Consider the following 19734-nt stretch of genomic DNA (forward strand, 5'->3'; position numbering starts at 1 on the left):
TTTCTTCTCCCACATACACCCTCCCTCTGTCCACCCATGCATACAAAGAAAGAGAAAAAGCAGTGGAGAAAAGAGTCTTTTATCAGATGCGGTCTGACCCAAACATCCCCAGCCATTGAGAACCCAGACTCACTTTCTCTCTTTCTGTCTTTCTCTCTGTCCAGATTTTCCACCAGCTCTGATACTGTGTTTTGACTTTGGAGCTGATGGGCTCCATATAGTTTAATAGTTATAATAGTTACTTACATTACTACAGTTCAGATGTTTGGGGTTAGTTGGGAAGAATTCGTTTTTTAGTATTTTTTCCAAGTAAAAAAATATTTTGAAAATGTAATTTTTTCCTGTGATGACAAAGCCATTACTGCAGTCTTCAGTGTCACATGATCCTTCGGAAATCATTCTAAGATGATGATTTGGTGATCAATAAACATTTCTTATTTTTGTTATTTTTAAAGTTGCTTAATATTTTTGTGGCATTTTTTTCATAATTCTCTAAATAAAAAGATCAAAGGAACAGCCTTTATTTTATCTTTTGTAACATCATAAATGTTTTTAAATATATTTAACAGTGTTATTCAATTATAAATGTTGTTTAAAGTAGGACAATAAGGGAGTGTTAGATGACAGGGAATCTAAATGTAAAAATAAAGACAGTGAGCATTAAAAATACTATATTTGCTGACAAACACTGCAACGTAGGTATTTTTGTTCCCTCGAAAATATCAATCATAAGTCAACTTGTTTCATTCACTGTTGAAATCTTTTAATAAAGGCACTTTGATGTATTTCAAGTTGATTACTTTTATTACCTATTTGTAGGCTACTATTTTTGTACTTATTAGAGGATTGTGCCATTAACTATCGAAGTATAATTTGGGTGGAGTCTCACATAGGGGGAGTCGTGGCCTAATGGTTAGAGGGTTGGACTCCCAATCGAAGGGTTGTGGGTTCTAGTCTCGGGCCGGACGGAATTGTGGGTGGGGGGAGTGCATGTACAGTTCTCTCTCCACCTTCAATACCACGACTTAGGTGCCCTTGAGCAAGGCATCGAACCCCCAACTGCTCCCCGGGCGCCGCAGCATAAATGGCTGCCCACTGCTCCGGGTGTGTGCTCACAGTGTGTGTGTGTGTGTTCACTGCTCTGTGTGTGTGCATTTCGGATGGGTTAAATGCAGAGCACAAATTCTGAGTATGGGTCACCATACTTGGCTGAATGTCACTTCACATGCGGAGCACTATTTGAGTTGCTAATCAGTCATTCATAAAGCTTGCTCTGAAGACAGCAGCCTATGCCAGGGGCGGACTGGCCATCTGGAGCACCGGGACTTTTCCAATGTGTGCCGGCCCACCTTTCTACGCATATGGATGAGTGAGTCGATCGCGCGGGTTCATTCACAAGTTACGATACAGGAAAGATGAATTAATTCTGTGTAATCGTATTGTCTAAAATGCTGCTCTCAGCACAAGCATTGAACGAGTGAGCGCAAGCACTGAACGCACGTGAATTGTTTAAAACGCTTGAATCAGCAAGATTTAGAAACAAGTGCAAACGATCAACTACAATCCGTTTCACCCCTTCAAGCGAGTGAACAACGCGAATCAAGTATTGGAATTTTACATCACTATTCACGATAGCCCGTCAGGCAAGGCGGTGATATATTTTGGAGCCCGACTGGGAAACTCAATCGTCGGGCTCGCGATTTAACGAGCCCTGCACCACAAAATAGATGATTATTTTAAAATATTGACTCAAAAGAATCCTCTGTTCATGAATTGGATCATGAACTTGTATTACCGAGCCAAAGATGATCTATTATTGAACATCTCGAATGAATAAATACTTTATTCATCTGTAAATCACATAAAGCTATCGTTTGAGTTTATAAACTTCTGTTTCATGCATGATTCATTTATGGATCGGTTTACTGAATGCAAAGTGTGAGTTCTAGAAAAATGTTTGTGTCGTGATGAGCTTGTATCACTAACTAGAAGTCGCTAAATGAACAGCTGCTGCATGTAGGTTTTTTTTGTTGTTGTTGTTGTTTTTTTCAATGGAGGATCAGTTGCGTTATTGGTTAAAATCCCCAAACTGTTTACTTAAATATTAAATTAATAAATTACATCAAAACAGGGGCAGATGCTATGATGTGGTGGGCTGCTAAGTCCAGGGACACTTTTTGGTCCCAGTCCGCCCATGGCCTATGCAGTGAGGCAGTTCACTATTACAGATAAATGTGATAGAGAGTGAGTATGTCTGTATCAGGCCCTGCTGTGCTGTTAGTGCACTGGCAGGATTTTAATGAGCTGCCATCATGACCTTTCACCACATACTAACTCTTCATTTCTTGCTCTCTCTCTCTCTCTCAGCTTTGGCTGGCTGGCCTTATGCTGCCCTGTCAGAGTTGTTTGGTGCATAATTGCTTCTTGTCTGAACTGTTTATTTGCTTATACATGTTTTAATACATTGTTTTTGTCTGGTGTCAGTGTGTAGTGAGAGGATGTAGTACATGGATGTATGCAAACACTCTCACCACAAATCACCAGACGATATCTAAGCTCATCAGAAGATATTTGATGTTCAGTCTGTTGTTACAGATTACCGTCTCCATACTAATATGCTTATTTTGCAACAAATGTAAATTATTTCAATATACAGAATTAACGTCTCTAAGGATCAAAGACGAGACATCCCATTTTCATGTCCACATCAAATAAAATTTACAGTAGTTATTTTATATACATATTAAATGTCTATTTTCAAGTTTCAAATAACGTTTATGAAAATAAAATGTCAAAATATGGGTAAAATAATGCTTCATCGTTATTCAATGTTAAATGTGTAAAACTTAGTGGTTTGAAGGATAGTGACACAGATTGCTAAAGAATTGAAATTACAATGAGTTTGTTTTTAGGTGCGGTTGATTTTGCTCATGGGATATAAATCTTAAAAAAAATGTGTTCTAAAAAGTGGTTAGCACTGTTGCCCTCCATATAGAGAACAGTTTGAATCAGTCATATTTCACAGATGGATGGAGCTATCCAGTAGATATTAAATAAATAAATACATAAAAAAATATATTTAAAAAAAAACAAGCAATCAACAAAACATCAGGACGATTCCTTCCATTCTGTATATGCTGATTTGTGCCTACACAGTCACGCTAAATAATTGTGTTTCATGACTGATGGTTGAGGTGTCGAAATGTTCTCAGTGTTATGATACTTGCCTTGCTGAAGTAAAAAAAATAAATGTAAGTGTTTGGAATTCAGCAAAGGTCACTTTAGATCACGCCATTCATGCGAGAAGACAGGCTAAAGATGTGGAGGTGAGGAGAGAGAGATGAAGTGCCTGGGCCACGGTCAGAGCATCAGATTACATTGAACATCAGATTTGATATTAATTGTGCTTTTTCTGCTGCTGTACAATTAGTGAGAGTGGTTTGGAATGGAAAGGTATGTGAGGGTTTTTTGCTGCTCTGAATTGACAAAGAGGATGATAAAAAAAGGATATTTTGATTTCCTGAGCTTCATTTTATTGATAGGTTGGTTGATTAATTGATGCGAATTCAAAGCTTTGAAGCTATCATAGTGGAGTTTATCGCTAGTACTTTTTGTAATTTCAGTGGAATAAATATGTGTGAAATCGCACTCAATCACACATTTCAATTGATGTTTGGATGCATTCCTTGTGACACACTTGATCAGAAAGACTGGCTGAGTTTTAATGAATGCAGTGAAAATGTGTGTGTCAAACTGACAGATGGTAATTGTCTCATTGCTCCTGTGATGTTGGAAAATGATCCAGAACATTTAGCTTTGCACCTTTTCTAAAAGTTAGCTTTTAATGAACATCCCTTTTAAATCATGCCTTTCTGAGGGCAAAAGAGACATTTTTAATTAGTTTGTTTTGAATATAATTTTGTTGAAAGTCAAATTACGAACAAATGTTTGTTGACTAAAGTTTTCTAAATTAAATTTTTATCAACAATAATGAAGACTGTAGGCATCCTTCAGTTCACAGACATAGTTAATGACAAAATGTTGTTCTGGGTTCAGACACGTTGTTGGGCTTGAACTTTGTACTGAGGTGCTTGCTGTAACATCTCATTTCTCTCTTTTTCTCTACAGTGTGAGGAGGAGTGTGTGGCCCATGTTGCTCTAGGAGTGAGTGAGTGTGTGTGGGTGTGGGCGTGTGTGTGTGTGAGTGTGTGTGTGTGTATGAGATGCTGGCCTGTCTGCCAGGGCCAGGTGATCTCTCCCTTCAGCTCCACCCCCACTCGCAGATGAACACTGGACTTCAGAAATGTAAGTACAAACACACACACACACACACACACACACACACACACACACACACAGAGAGTTGAAATGAGTGCATATGAATGGTGTTCTATTTCCAAGGTCTTCTAAAGAAATACAAGAGTTTTGTGCTGGTCTCTTCCTTGCACCGCTTTATCACAGAGCTTCAGAAAAATATAATGCACCGCTCATATTTAAAGATTTACAAATACAAAGGGGAGTTCATTAGGATGAACAGAAAGAAAAAATTGAAATAAACATAAGAAAAGTAGGATGAAAAAATATTTTACAGCTTTTTTTATTTATTTTTTTAACCTAAATATTTTTAGGTATAGATGAACTTCTAGAACCAGTGGTTTATTTCCCCTTATTTTTAGATTTATTTATACTAGATTTAACTAATAGATTTAGCAATTAATTACACTATGTTGGTTGTTATAAGACATGTCATAAGACAAGATAAGCAAGATATTTATGAAACGACTGAAAACTTGGTATGATGTGATCCTTAATAAATGAACATAAGTTGATTGAGGACACCTCCAAAATAACCGAAAGAATGTTTCTGAATGTAAACCAAAAAAAAGTAAATCACTCATAATTACTACTTTATGATGCTTTTTGCCACTTTTTACTTAAGTTTACTTATAGTTCACCCAAACATGAAAATTACCCCATGATTCACTCACCCTGAAGCCATCCTAGGTTTACATGTGAATGGAAATGGGGGTGAATAGGGTTGAGATTTTTAAGCCCAAAAAAAGTGCATCCATCCATAATAAAAATATTATGTTATACAGCTCCACCTACGTCATTCACTGGAACACCACTCTCTCGTGCTTGCACAAACGACAGTTAGCGGAAGCTAGAGATTATGGTTAATTAAGTTTTAAATATGGATATTTTTTACATTCGCTTCAGAAGACCTTTATTAACCCCACAGAGCTGTGTGGAGTATTTTTATGATGGATGGATGCATTTTTTTGGGCTTCAAAATCTTGACTTGGAAAAGCTTGGAAGAGCCAGAACATTTTTCATATAACTCCTATTGTATTCTTCTGAAAATAGAAAGTTGTGAGCTATCCCTTTAATGGTATGGAAAAGTGCATCCTTTTGTGTTCAGCAGAAGAAAGTAAGTCATACAGGTTTAGAACAACATGAAGGTGAATAAATGATGATGATAACTTTTCATTTTGAGTGAATATTCCTTTCATTCTCCTGTTTATCTTCCTCTCAGCAGGCTCAGATGTTGTCAAAGATGACATTTAAGTGCATTTAAAAGACGAGATGAAAACAGATCTATAAAAGTAGATAAATGTCTGACGAGAGACTAAACAGTACTGAGAGAGAAAGGAAATGGAATGAAGGGGGAAAAAGAGAGCTGTCTTCGGTGAGCAAAAGCATAGACGGATTGTCAAATCCCAGGATTTTTATTAAGGTGGTTTACAAGGGCAGACACCTGCTGAACCACAGCGCTCACAGAGAGATAGATAGAGGCAGATAAGTGGTTATACAGAGGCAGCGAGAAAATGAGATTCAGACAAACAGAGAAACTGAGTCAGTGCAGGAAATAAAGGATACGTACAGACGGAATATCTCGCCTTCTCTGTCTGTGGGCAGACATCCTGTCAGATTAGTTCTCCATCAGGTTGACAAATTATGCTATGGAGACGCGCGGCTGGGGGAGTGCCGATGCTCACATTGCCTCAGGAAGACCCTCATCAGGCAGCAATTACTGAGAGGTTGGAGACATATCTTTAACTGCAGTAAAGAGCAGAAATCACAGAAAGACGGGAGTCGTATTTCTAACTAATGGGAAGACAGAAAGAGATGGAAGTACAGGGGATGTACATGTAGAAGAAAGGAAATGGAGGCATACCCCTGATGCTGATGTCTCTTTCAGAGCGATAATAGAAATTAATTTAATTCATTGCACACAGAGTAAGACACAGTGAAGTCAGACGTGTAACTACAGGCCCAAAGTGTTTGTCTATGAAGGGAGTAAATGTAGAGAATCCATTGGTATCCCACATTCTTTCCTGGGATGTTAATAATGATGTCTTGTAAGCTAAATGCTCTGAGAGATTAAATGTCTCATGAAAAATCCATATGAACTGGAAAAAAACAAATGACAATCAAACTTTAACAGTAGCTTGTAAATAGCAAAGATAAGCTCATATTTTGTCCAATCCCTTTTTCCTTTTTATATACCAGGTTGCAAAAATCAGTCATCTTCCTCTAACACATTTGTCTTGATTTCTCTGATAGTTACATTTGTTTACCAGTGCATAGCTGTTAACCATTAGATGGACAGAAACTTTTTTTCATTTATTGCTGTTTTCCAACATATTATGACTTAACACAATTGCCTGTTTGAAAAGTGTTTACTGCTAAAAATCTTCTTAAAAGGCTGTTTCAATTTGATCTTCAAAACATACGGCTTTTGCCAATTTTATATATTCAAATTATATCTCCAGTTAAAGATGGCATGTAAATGATAGAAACCTTTACCTCGAACTAGAGCTGTACACATATGTAGGTAATGATAACTGTTTTAGCTGTTTAAAACTGAATTTAAATTAGAGTTCAAACTTAACCCCCAATTTGAGAGATTTCAGAGAAGCCTCAGTCGTTTAAATCACTTTAAATGATCGTTTAAACATCCTATGTCATATGTCATTTACTGCTCCTTCAAATTCATGTGCTCCCTGCTGTGGTCCAGATGTTACTGGAGCACATCTGGCACTGGCGCAGGTTCCCTCAGGGAACTCAGGAGACACAGGAAGAGCCAAAATATACCTTGGAATGCAGAAACGCAAGCCATAGATTGGGGCAAAAAAGACTGTCTTTTGTCTAAATAAAGAGTGGTTTCTGTTGCATTCTCTCACTGAACTCTTTCAAAGGAAGCTGAAAAGAAGGTGAGATGAGCAGGGAGGAAAAGATGACTTCAGATAAGAAGAAAGAAATGAATAAAAAGAGGAGGCTTTGCTTCTCCTTGAGGAATAACCCTATATAAGACAGTATAAGGACACCCACTCAGATCAGCAGTCTCTGGGATTAAAGAGAGTATAAAAAAGTGTGTGTGTGTGTGTGTGCGCGTGCGCATGTGTGTGATGTCTGTGGGGAGTGGAAAAAGGCAGTTAGGAGATGTGTATGGTGTAGTTAGACAGAAAAGGCTGACAATAGCTGTGTAACAACCCTGTGTGTCTGTAATGGGGCTCCTGGGGTTTGGCTGATTACTGTGATCCTCAAATCACTGCTGATGAGAGAGAGAGAGAGAGAGAGAGAGAAAGAGAGAGGAAAGAAGAGTGGGGAAAAATACTGTTTAAAAAAATTTACATTCTGCAATTTTTTCTGGTCACAAAACGAATGTCCTAGCTGCTGTTTTTACAGCATGTTTACACTACCACATTTTTATCTCTTATGCAGACCCAGCGTGCATTATTTGTTCAGAAATACGGTAATATGTGAAATGACAATTTAAAGTAACTTTTTATTTGAAGATATTTCAATATATTTCAAGTCTAATTTTGTAATTTTGTAAAGCTGTATTTTTAGCAGCCATTACTCCAGTCTGCAGTGTCATATACTTCAGAAATCATTCAAATATACTGATTTGGTGCTTTTAAAAAAAAAAAAAAAACATTCAGTTGCATTCACAAGTCTGTTAGTCTGACTAAACAAAAAAGAGACCCCTACCATTTTAATAATAATAATTTAAAAAAAGCATTTACATGGCTTTATTTGTTAGACTGAAGTAGAACTTTTGCCCCTGGTTTCACAGACAAGGCTTAAAACTAGTCCCCTGATTGATATTGAAATGTGTCAGTGCCCTTATTTGGCTCAAGATGCACTCAAGTAATGTTTTTAAGGCATGTTTATAAAAATGACTTTAAAATCCTAATTGAGCTATGGCCCAGTCCTGGCTTAAGCTTAGCCCTATCTGTGAAACCAGGCATTGAAGTACATTAATTGACTTATTGAAAGTGGATGGGCACCAGAGACAGCCAAGGTCACTATTCACTTCCTATGGAATACAGCAGGTTTAGAAGTTTGCTTGATATCCTCTGTTAGGGACCATCTTAGAAAATCAAACATGTTGGGAACAGATAAATGATGAGACCATGTTCATTTCTAGGTGGACGTTCCCTTTAATTACAAATCTTGAAGAGAACGGAGTCAGATCTGGCACAGAGCTCTAGAGATGTTAAAGTCCCTTGAGACATTTACATAGACGCTGAGTGCAAATGCCACCTGATCACTTTCCTCTGCTCTACTCTCCTGTCCTCAAAATGGATTGCATGACTGCCGACCTGTATGTTGTTGTCTAATCCTAACAAGATTGACTCCTCATTATCACCGGCCGGCCTCCCGCGGGATGTCACTCAGCAGGGGAGGATGGCATAGACCGAGAGAGAGATGCAGTGTGAATAGAGTGAAAGAGAGAAAGGGAGTTACTCGCATAATGACTCTGCTCTTCCTCGCTCCTTGATCAGGTCCTGCGGTGATTCATTCTAGTGAGCCCAGCGTGGCTCTTCCTCTTCCTCTGATTCTTCCTGTCTCTTCAGGAGGTGAGCAAATGTGGGCAGCCGGTGAAGGCAGCTGACCTGGCCTGAGATTTGGAGGAATGTTATTTAGCTAAGAAATGTCAGGGGCCATTTTGTTTAGTCAACAGTCCACACAAAGGGCGAGAGAATGTGTGTGAAAAAACAGAGAAAGGCAGATGAGTGAACGGCATGGCAGCTGAATGCTGTGTGAGGTGTTGGCGGATGGCGTTGAGGATTATATATCCTGCTTTGCACCAAACAAACACCAATATTTCACAAGAGGCTGTACTCCGTCATTAACATGAACAGATGTGTATATGTATCTGTTGAAAATTGTGTTTGCTAGTAAGGATATGTTTTGCTAGTTGCAGACTGCCCACAGAAATCCATGAAGCTCCACAGATTTGCTTTAGAAAGACACATTCACATTCATTCTCAAAGACATGTATCTCTTCCCATTCGCATGTTCATATGTAATTCAGTATTTGATAATGGTTTAGGCTATACATTGTCATTTTTGCACCACTAGTGGCACCAAAAGTAAGTAGAGAAATTAGTGTTTTCCAAAAATAATGTCTTCCACAACAATGTCAATGTTTCCACTGACTCCCGTACCAAACTCATACCATTGGTTACATTTTCCCAAATATCAGCATCAGACTGGATTCGCAAGCCCTTTCAACCAACAATTATGAGAGTGTTAGAACAAAAGTAAACATTTTAGCATTTATTATTTGATCTTCAATAGCATGTTACGCTGTCCATTTGTCATTAGCCATTTTGGATTTAGCCATTAATGTCAGTGTACTGTTTAAAAGTACATGTTTAATGGTTTGGGGTCAGTAAGATATTTTAATGAGTTTTTTTATGCTCACGAAGGCTGCATTTATTTGATTAAAAATACAGTAATATTTTGAAGTATTACGACAATTTAAAATTACTGTATTTGAATACGTTTAAGATGTAGTTGATTCCTTTGATGTCAAAGCTGAATTTGCAGCAGTGTCACTTGATCCTCCAGAAATCATTCAAACATGCTGATTTGGTGCCCATGAAACATTTCTTATTATTATTATTAATATTGAAAGCAAGTGTGCTGATTAATATTTTTGGGGAACCTGCAATATATTTTTTCAGGATTATAAGATTAATAGAAAGTTCAAAAGAACAGCATTTATTTGAAATAGAAATCCTTTATAGTGTATCTATTATAGTTTTTTTTAATGTAATGCATTCTTGCTAAATTTAAGTATTAATTTATTTTGAAAAAAGAGAAAATCTTACTGACCCTAAACTTTTGAACAGCAGTGTATATGTTACGGTTTATTGTTATATTGGTGTGTATAAATAAAAATTCGTAAATATCAGTATTCTTGTGAAAGCTTGTGTGGAAAACCAGCCTTAATTACTTTTAGCTAGATTTTTACAGTGTTTTCTTTTTCTTTATGGTTTAGTTTGAAGTCACTATATAAATGTTAAACTGTGTTTGTTATGGTGTGTTTGGTGGGAAGTCTTGGGTGTTTGTGGAGGCAATGTGAGCTGTGACTGAATCCACTCAGACTGGATGAAAGAGCTCAGTCACAGTACACAGCCTGTCTATCCTCTCATTAGGGATGAGGGGGCCAGGAACACATAGAAATGCATGTTAATACTGTGTGTGTGTGTGTGTGTGTGTGTATGTGTGTAAACTCCATATCAGTATGAGCAAGGGAAGTGCAGGTGGGTGCACATCAGAAGTCTCTCTCTTCCTCTCGGTTTTCTCTTCTCCCCTGAAGTGATGAAAGCTTGTTTTATACAAAGACCCCCTTTCAGCAGCCAGACAGCAGCTTCACAGAGAGCACTTATCCTCAGTTTCTTTTCCCCATCCCTTGCTTCCTTTGTTTTTCTGTCTGTCTCTCACCCGCTCTCCTCTATTCTCAACCCATCGAATCAGAGGTGTCCCAGCAGGTGAGGATCTCACACTCAGGAAGAGCAGCATTGTGCAGAAAATGAGCTTATATTGTGAGCAGAGACCTGCAGACTTCTGAATGTAAAACCAGTTAAATAATATTCCTTTTATGTTCACCTTTAAAAGCATTACTGTGATCCTGAAGAGAAGAACAGGTGTATGTGTAAAGGCAGATTGATAAAAGGGCTCACCAATTAGATGGCTTGTTTTTTAGAGCACAGAACCTGTGAATCTAAGATGCTTACTGGTTTTAATTTATTATTCACACTCTGAAACTGTAAGAGAATCAAGCACAGACACATCACAGTGATGTTGTTAAATATAAAAGACGTACTTAACAGTCATTGGTGTTGTCTGGCTGTGCGTATGTGTGAATGGTCCCAGCTATAGCAGATCACACTCTGGCATCTAGAAGCATGTTACATCTGGTACATCTGGTAGTGATGGAGAGCAAGTGAGAAAGTGAACTTTCACCTACAGCTGTTTGTTATGTGATTTAACACCAAACACAAATGTCAAATAAGGTTTTGCATGAATTTCCCCTAAGAATCAGATTGAATCAGATAGCAATTAATATCTGTAATCTGTAAAGACTATGTGTTCTATATTGTGGAGCAAAAGATATTGCTATTAATGCCACTATTACTTTTTTCATGTTTTCATGTCATCAAAAAAGTGAAATGATACAAAGTAATACACATTTATTTATATATATATATATATATATATATATATATATATATATATATATATATATATATATATATATATATATATATCAGTGACATTTACGGTAAAATATCAGCAGCTGTGGTTTTCAGAACTTCAACTTAATTTCTAAGTAAAAACAAAACATATTCCTTTTAATGGATGTAATGTTAATAAACCAGCATATTGAAGTCTGTTCTAATATCTGTTTTGAACCATTGTAATACCGATAACCACCAAAATCAGGTGGTGATGAGAAAGTCCTCATCACATAAAGTTCTTTCACAAGCTGAGAAAGGAAATACTAATACATCTATATATACAGAAGGTGCACAGTGTCATTCACACAAACACTGAACAACATCATGGTAACACGCATTATACTGAAATGAAAATAGACATTAATTTAACAACATTAGATTTAAAGGTACAGGCTGTAGGACTTGCCACTAGAGGGTGCACTACCAAAACAATAACAATCACGTGGTTTGATGACGCCAAGGAGGAGCTTGGAATGATGGGATTTGTTGTCTTTTACCCAACCGCTGACGGCCATCAATCAGACGGAAAGATAAATCATGAGTTCATGAGTTCACGAGTTCAACGATTTGCACGAGTAGATTACATACAAAGTCAATGCAAAGATGCGATCAGACTATGGATCAGGTGCTTCTTCGCGCGGGTCTAGAGACGCGATGCCCCGCGTTTGGCGTGTATGCCCCATAATACTAAAACACAAGTGAGATCGGATTTTCTTTTCTAGTTGAAGTTTGTCGAAGCTTCTTTCGCATTTGTCCGTGATACTGTTGTCATGTGGTTTCTACATCAGTAAAGGTGGTAACAAAGGGTAACCAAGGTCTTTGACAGGTGACTGCACTGCCCTGTGTCTCTGTTTAGAATGGGAATTTTCTCATAATTAAAAGTAGTTGAAAACATAAGAGATATTGTTAGTGACAAAATATATTACACTAGCCTAGTGGTTTTTGGATATTTTACTGCAAATATCTTACAAATTGTACCTTTAAGATAAAACCCTATTGTACACAACTGATAAGAAAAAAAACAACAACTAAGAAACAGTTATTTTAATAAAAATAAAAACATCAAATATGAAGCGTCACGCAGTGAATTCTGGGAGTGTCAATTTACCTTTTTTCACTGTAAATTATATAATGACTTTCTTTTTCACTTCCAAAAACCACACTTTTAACAGTATTTTACTGTAAAATTACATTAAAAGAATTACAGTTATTCACCGTATATCGTGTGGAAAATGACTGACAACAAATTAAAAGGTTTTTACTGTAGTATTTTTACAGTCTATGATTTTCAGTCTCTCATGCTTACCAAGGCTGCATTTCTTTGATCAAAATTATTTAAAAACATTTCCATTGTATTACTGTTTGTAATTTAAAATTTTAAGTTACCTTTTTCTATATCATTATATATAGGATATTATTACACTTTATTTCTGTGATGGCAAAGCTGAATTTTCAGCAGCAATTACTTGAGTCTTTAATCTTTTGAGGTCATTTTAATATGCTGATTTGGTGCTCAAGTAACATTTATTGTTATCAATGTTGAAAACGGTTGTGATGCGTAATAATTTTGGAATTTTTGGAATCCCTGATAAATTTTTAAGGATTCTTTGAATATAGATATTAAAAGAGCAATTTATTTGAAATCGAAAACTTTTGTAACATTATACATTTCTTTGATGTCTTCTTTGATTCTTGCACTTGCCCTGCTTTGTGTACAAAATGTGAATATTTGTCCATATTCCATAAGTCCATTTTCAAGGCATAATTAGTTTTTTCCCTTTTTTGCTCCATATAGGGGACACTCCACAAAGGATGAGATCCGCTCAATATCCAACCCCTGCGGAATTGGATGCTTATGCTAAAAAGGTTGCCAACAATCCACTCACCATCAAGATCTTCCCCAACAGTGTCAAAGTCCCTCAGTGGAACCACGTTCGCCGCACAGTCAACGGACTTGACACCGCTGGCCCTCGATATAGTCCCTACCCATCCTCTCAGGCCACTGCCAAAACTGGTCTCCTTGCCATCGTTAAAGTACCCCTAGTCAAGGGTGTCATCAAAGACTTCAACGGCACACGGGCACGTCTGCACCCGGAGGTGATTATGAATGCTGCCGGCACCCCTTATGCAGCCACCTCGGCCAGCACTTTAAACCTGCACCACACATCACAGGGACCTCAGAGAGTATCCCAGAATCCGCAGGGGCTTCCTCCACACCCTCAGAATCTCCAAACTTTGCAACAGCCTGGGCCTCCACACCAAGGACTCGGACACCGCCCTTCCTCCTCAATGCCACAGCAGCCCCAGGGCCTTCCAAGGCCCCAGACTCTGTCCCACACGCCTTCTTTAGTCCACCCTGGTGCCCACCAACCTTCAGCAATCCTGCTTCCTCAGCAGCACCTACAGAACCCCCCTTCAAGCCTGCAGGTGGGTCCTCGAAAGTTACCGGTTGCAGATGCCCCTCCTAACGTGACTGTTTCTACCTCAACCATTCCATTGTCCATGGCCGGAGGGCTCCACCAGGGACGTCAGGCAGACTTAAACAGCATAGTTCACCAGATAAGCCAGTTCTGCCAGGCTAGGGCTCAGGGAGCCAGTGCCACATCAATGTGTGAAGGGCAGATTGCCAACCCCAGTCCCATTAGCCGAAATCTACTCATCAACGCCAGTTCTCGAGTCTCAGTGCATGCGGGAAACCCTAATGCACTTGCTCCCGGCCTCATGCATCCATCGTTTGCTATTGGACCTCCTGATAAAGTGACTGCTTCTGCGCCAGTGAGTGCGATGCCTCCTCATAACATGGTCACAATGAACCATGTGTATCATAGTGATATAAAACAACAGCACCTTCAGCATCAAAGCCATCAACCACAGCGAAATCCCCAACAGCCGCAGATGAGGTCCTGGACTCAGCATCAGCTCGCTCACCTACAGCACATCTCGGAAGGGGGCAGGCACCCCTGCAAACCGCCGAATCGTGACCCTGGCCTCCCTTGCAAGGGCATTACCTATACCCCAGAAATGGGCATAGGGCAGCCTTATGTCATTAAACCCTCCAGCCCCTCGCCGCCACTTGCTAACAACACCATCAATGCAATGCCCCCAGGTGCGGTGACACATTACACCAATGGGCAGTACTACCACCAGCCGACGATGTGGGGTAGTATCCTTCCCACGCCGAACAGCGACAGTTCCGGCTCACAAGACCTCCCGGTGCCCTTCCATGGCACTGGCACAGGCAATACCAACCCCACCCCAGCGATGGACTGTGCCCCCGCGGGAGGAGCGGCCCATTACCAATTAGTAGGGGGTGCCTTAATAGGGCAGACTAATCTGATGCAAACGGCAGATTACATGGGAGGGGACTTCCAGACGCCCTGCTTCCGAGATCAGAATCTCATCCTAATGGGGAAAATGCACAGGCCACCCCCTATGGGCCGGGTAGTGGTCCCCCCCTCCGAGACGCAAGGCCAGCATCCAGGGTACAGATAAGCTTCAGCCTACAAGCCTCAGACACAGTCTCTCCTCAGTGAAGTCAGCCACACACGCTTGTCCTCGACACCTCCTGTTAGTCTTAATGAAATTACATTACGAGAGGAACTGAAAGAGCTCTTAATCTCAAGGATGATTGTTGATGAAAACAGAAAAAACAACAATACAAACACGTCCAATGAAGAGCAGAGTTTTGTGTAAATCTTGCAAGTGATCAATTTTTTTTCTTTTTACGAGTGTTTTTTACAAGGCACTAGAGGGAATTTTGTTTTGTTTTGTTTTTTTCATCCAATTCTGTCTTGTCTGTCTCTAGGTGCCCCGGATTTCAAGTGCTCCTGGGTGATTTATGAATGTCTTTCTTGTGTTAGTGCTTACTTTATTAAAGGTGTCTTGTGAAATAGATCACTTTTGAACTAAGGGGCACCAGACCTTCTGTTCATTGGAGAACCATCATGCTTTCATTTGAGAGATCTTTGTTTTGAGCCCGTCTTATAACATCAAAAAGGCTGACAGACTCAAAGCACTTCCTTCTTCAGCTTGACACATTTTTCATCCTTTCTTTTTCTTTCTTCAGTGTCTGAGCTATGTGGGAATATGCCAGTCACTGGTCCCTTCAGACTGTTCCTAAGTGAAAGCTCTTGTCATGTGTTCCTGTAACACAGGGTACCTGTTTTTCTAAATGTTTAGAAATCAGATGGATTTGTTATAGGCTTTATGGATTTATGTGTGACATTTGAACTGCTTTAGGCTTGTGAAAGGTTGAAACATCAATTTGTTTTGCTAGACGCTTTGTGAGCAGCAGGAAACTTAAATGACAGGAACCGCATACATATATAAAACCTCTTTTACAGTCTTTCAGTGATGCAACAAATCAGGTGTCATTTTGCATTCTGAGTCACTAATGTGAGTGAAGTTTTTAAAATGATTGTGAAGGATTCTGTCTTTTCTCTTTAATGCTGTTAAGGCCAAAGCAGAAGAGCTACAGATGTTTCCATGTTAAAGTTGTGCTATTTTTGTTTCACCTGATCATTATACTCCCTTTATTTCTTAACATATGAGAAACTACTACTTGAATTGTATAGATGAGTTGTGCAGGTTCAGGTGGGTCATATGTGGTATAGCTGTAAGTGGGTTTGCAGGATTAAACATACTACTGAAGGTGGTGTCTATAGGCTTGTTGCTAGTATTATGATGTAGAAACTATGTACCAAATCAAGGGTTTATGATCCTGCGTTTTTCTATAATAATGTAAAGTAGGAATTGCTACTGACTCTCTTGTGAAGTGTGCTTGAATTGACCAAATTGATCACTTGCAAGATCATTTGTGGTTAAATTGAAGACTTTTTAAAAGCAAAAAAAAAAAAAAGTCAAAAAGGTAAAACAGCAGGTGAATTGATTATTTTATTGTACACTGGCTTATCTACTGTACTGCTGTAACTTTAAAGAAGTGTAATAACTGTGTATGAATGTGGCTGCATATGGATATGGGTTCACAGATTTATTTGGTGTGCATGTGATGAGCGCAGGTGTGTGTGCTGGTGGGTCGGTTTGTCTTGACTCACGGTTGGTTTGCCTCCCCTCAACAGCCCTCATGAAGCCTTAAGTATTTGGTCCTTGGACTTTCCTTCGACAAACAAGCATGATTATAATAAAGGTATAAAGAATTCTGATTTTGAAAAAAATAGTCTATAAAGGAACAGCATTTTTCCTTGTTTATTTTTATTAACTTGAGCTTTTGTTGAATAGAAAAGTAGTTCTTTAGAATTACTTGATAATGTAAACAAAGAAATAAAGAATATTTTATCGTCATTGTTTTATAGCTGTGTGTAGCTCTGGGCTGTAACTAAATATTTTCATTCCATGTTTCAAAGCGTCAGTTTTGCAATTTGTGCTACTTATAATTCTGAACTAGATTTTTTTTTCCCTCATTATTTAATTTTTTTTTTTTTTTTTGCAATTGCTGTTAAATGGAGGAAGCTTCTAGAAGTCTTTCTCGTATCTGTAACTCTATGGCTGTCAACTGAATGCGTGGGAAGAATCTGAAGAGTGTGAGTTGTGCTACTTTTTTTTGTTTTGTAATATTGTAATAAAATAAAGTTCTAATTTATGCTTTCATGTATGACTCCATTTCAGTTGATTGCTCAAAACCTGCTAAAACTTCAACTTTGAAGTGGTCCACCTGTATATACCCTTGTATAGGCTTCAAGGACATTTTTGACAGTGATCTTGTTTTAAGAATCTGTTTCCTCAAGCAGTGTCTGCTCATCCGGGTTTTAAATAAAATGCTTTGACTGCTGGCAGCAATATTGCAGGAAATACCAGACCATCCCAAACTAAAAACATCAAAGAGTCAGATATAGATGAGTTGGAAAAATATTTAATGGTCACAAAATCAGTTTGGTGATGAAAGAAGGTATCTTATTGGTGTTTCTAGTAGTGGTTATTGAGCAAAACCATTTACTATTAGAGGTTCAAATTGAGGTAAAGAAAACTAACTTAACCTTTGCTGCTGACACATCTAAATCACTGAACAGATTCTGAGGGATTGTCATCACAAATAGTTTACTGTAAGTCAGTTCTGGTAACAAGGTCTGCTGATTATTTCACACGGCAGCATATCTGACTCTGGCCATGGATTTAAACATCCAGAATACACCATTCTGCTTTACACTTTTGCATAGTCCATTGAATTTAATTCAGAATGTATTTATCACTTCACAATATAAATCCTTAACTTTACAAAGCTTATACTTACGAGTTACTATGTTGAGTAAAACAGCATTCAGTAGTTTCTGAGAATGCAGTGTTTGTGCGCAGTTGAATAATTGTTAAAATGCCACGATGAGATAAAGACACTAAAGATGATTCCTAGAGAATATCTTCTCATTCAAAAGAAACCGAGTTCTTATTCAGGACTAGAAAGTCAACATTTAGAGGGAAAACAGCTCCCACTCAGAGTGAGGCCCTGGCTGTCTCAGTTACGCATGATTGCAGCTGGTTTTATTCAATGGCTCTATTTATCAAAGGGATACAGCGCCGGAAGTGACGCAGACCAGGCAGTTCGCTGCATTTAAGACTTCTGGTGCGGATGTAAATTTTTGTCTTTTGAGATCTGGGATCAAAGCATTTCAGCTCTGCAGTGAAGTAATAGCCGGGGAATATTACCCATCCATCACTGAACCTTAATGAATGGTGCGCTACTGGCCGGTAAAACAGGTAAAGAATTACATATTGGACCCATTCAACTGTAGTAGCAATAAGTAAACCGGTATCGTTTCTGGACCTCATTTGCATGCTCGTCAGATGTAGGTCTTTCTTATGAGACATCAGTCACAAGTAGCACCACGCCTAACCACAAGAGGGCGATATACACAAACCTTTTTTTTATTGAACAGAACAAACATACAGAGCACAGTATAAGACAGTCAGTGTAATATAAAGTGGGACATTAATTAGTAACAGGGAATCTAAAACATAATGTCATAATATTTTAAACATGTTAATGACTTTTTGTTTTTTAACAGTTTCAAAGAAGATACTAAACAAATTCATCAAAAAATACCTTAAATATTGGGGATGAGTTTAAGCATTTTTGTTTATGTATATAAAATTTTGCCAGCAATATGAATAAATTAACAACGTCAAGACCTTTGTTAACATTATTTTCATAGTACAGTCAGTAATATCCTTTAAAGGAAAACAGTATTTATCCTTTACTAGATTAAAAATTATATCTGCCGATTCCTTTCCAAAACTTTTGGGTAATTTTACAATTTAAAAATGTGTTAACACCTCTTTCTCATTTTTATAAAAAGAACATAAATCATCAATATCAGAGTATCTTGAAATTATTGATTTAACAGGATAGATGGTATCCAAAATTTGAAAATATATTTCTTTAATTTTGTTATTGATACAATATTTAAAAGGGAGCAACCAAGCAGTCTTCCAATTAATATTATCAATAACAGAGTTCCAAAAAAAAAAATCCTATACTGGAAAACAGTATAAATATGTGTTATTGAATTTTTTAACAATCAGTTCAAGACCGTTTTAAAATTAATTTTGGTTTTGTCATTAGTTGTAGTGAATATGACTTTTAACCAGATGAACATGATTAGGAGGAATACCTTTAATGACCAAATTAGATTCCTTAAAAAGCACAGGGAAATTGTGCATTCACATGAATTGTTCGAAAGTTAAAATATTCCCATAATTATCAAACATATTCATAAGATAATTAATATCCCTATAATAAATAAATAATAATATTTAAATATTTATTAAAAATAAAGATCTATTGGCAATCATTATATTGATATTATTCCAAATGAAGGTAGTGTGAGGAGAGAAATTATGTGAGTAGCAATTTTTCCAGGCTAAAAGCACTTGCTGGTGGAATTTTGACAATTTAAGAGGGAGTTTAGAAATATTAAAGTCACAAGTTGACAGAAACATTTTTTAAAGACTTTAAAAGTTCTATTAACAACTTCAAAATAAAGTATTTCCCATTCAGCTTTCTTATTAGTAAGAACCATTTTCTTTAGTCTTTGGGATTTGTTTTTCCAAATAAAATAATTAGATTAAAATAACAGATTATTGATATCTTTAGAATAAGAGTCTTTAACATATAAAGATAGGGAGGGATAGACAAATCGAGATAAGCCTTCTGCTTTACATAATAGGACACGACCGTAAA

General features: G+C 37.8%; 1 protein-coding gene across 3 annotated transcripts in view; it reads left to right on the forward strand.

Moving 5' to 3' along the window:
* Positions 1 to 17150, forward strand: part of LOC128000774 (protein FAM222B) — a 68482-nt gene extending 51332 nt beyond the window's left edge. For all 3 annotated transcript variants that reach the window (XM_052592295.1, XM_052592296.1, XM_052592294.1), the window contains exons 2-3: positions 4129 to 4305; positions 13339 to 17150. In XM_052592295.1, the coding sequence (XP_052448255.1) occupies positions 4224 to 4305; positions 13339 to 15035 (1779 nt within the window). In that variant the 5' untranslated portion in view covers positions 4129 to 4223 and the 3' untranslated portion in view covers positions 15036 to 17150. The remainder of the gene's footprint in view (positions 1 to 4128; positions 4306 to 13338) is intronic.
* Positions 17151 to 19734: the final 2584 nt, after the last annotated feature.

Source organism: Carassius gibelio, chromosome A5 (genome assembly GCF_023724105.1).
Source record: "Carassius gibelio isolate Cgi1373 ecotype wild population from Czech Republic chromosome A5, carGib1.2-hapl.c, whole genome shotgun sequence".
In the NCBI taxonomy this organism is placed as follows: Eukaryota; Metazoa; Chordata; class Actinopteri; order Cypriniformes; family Cyprinidae; genus Carassius; species Carassius gibelio.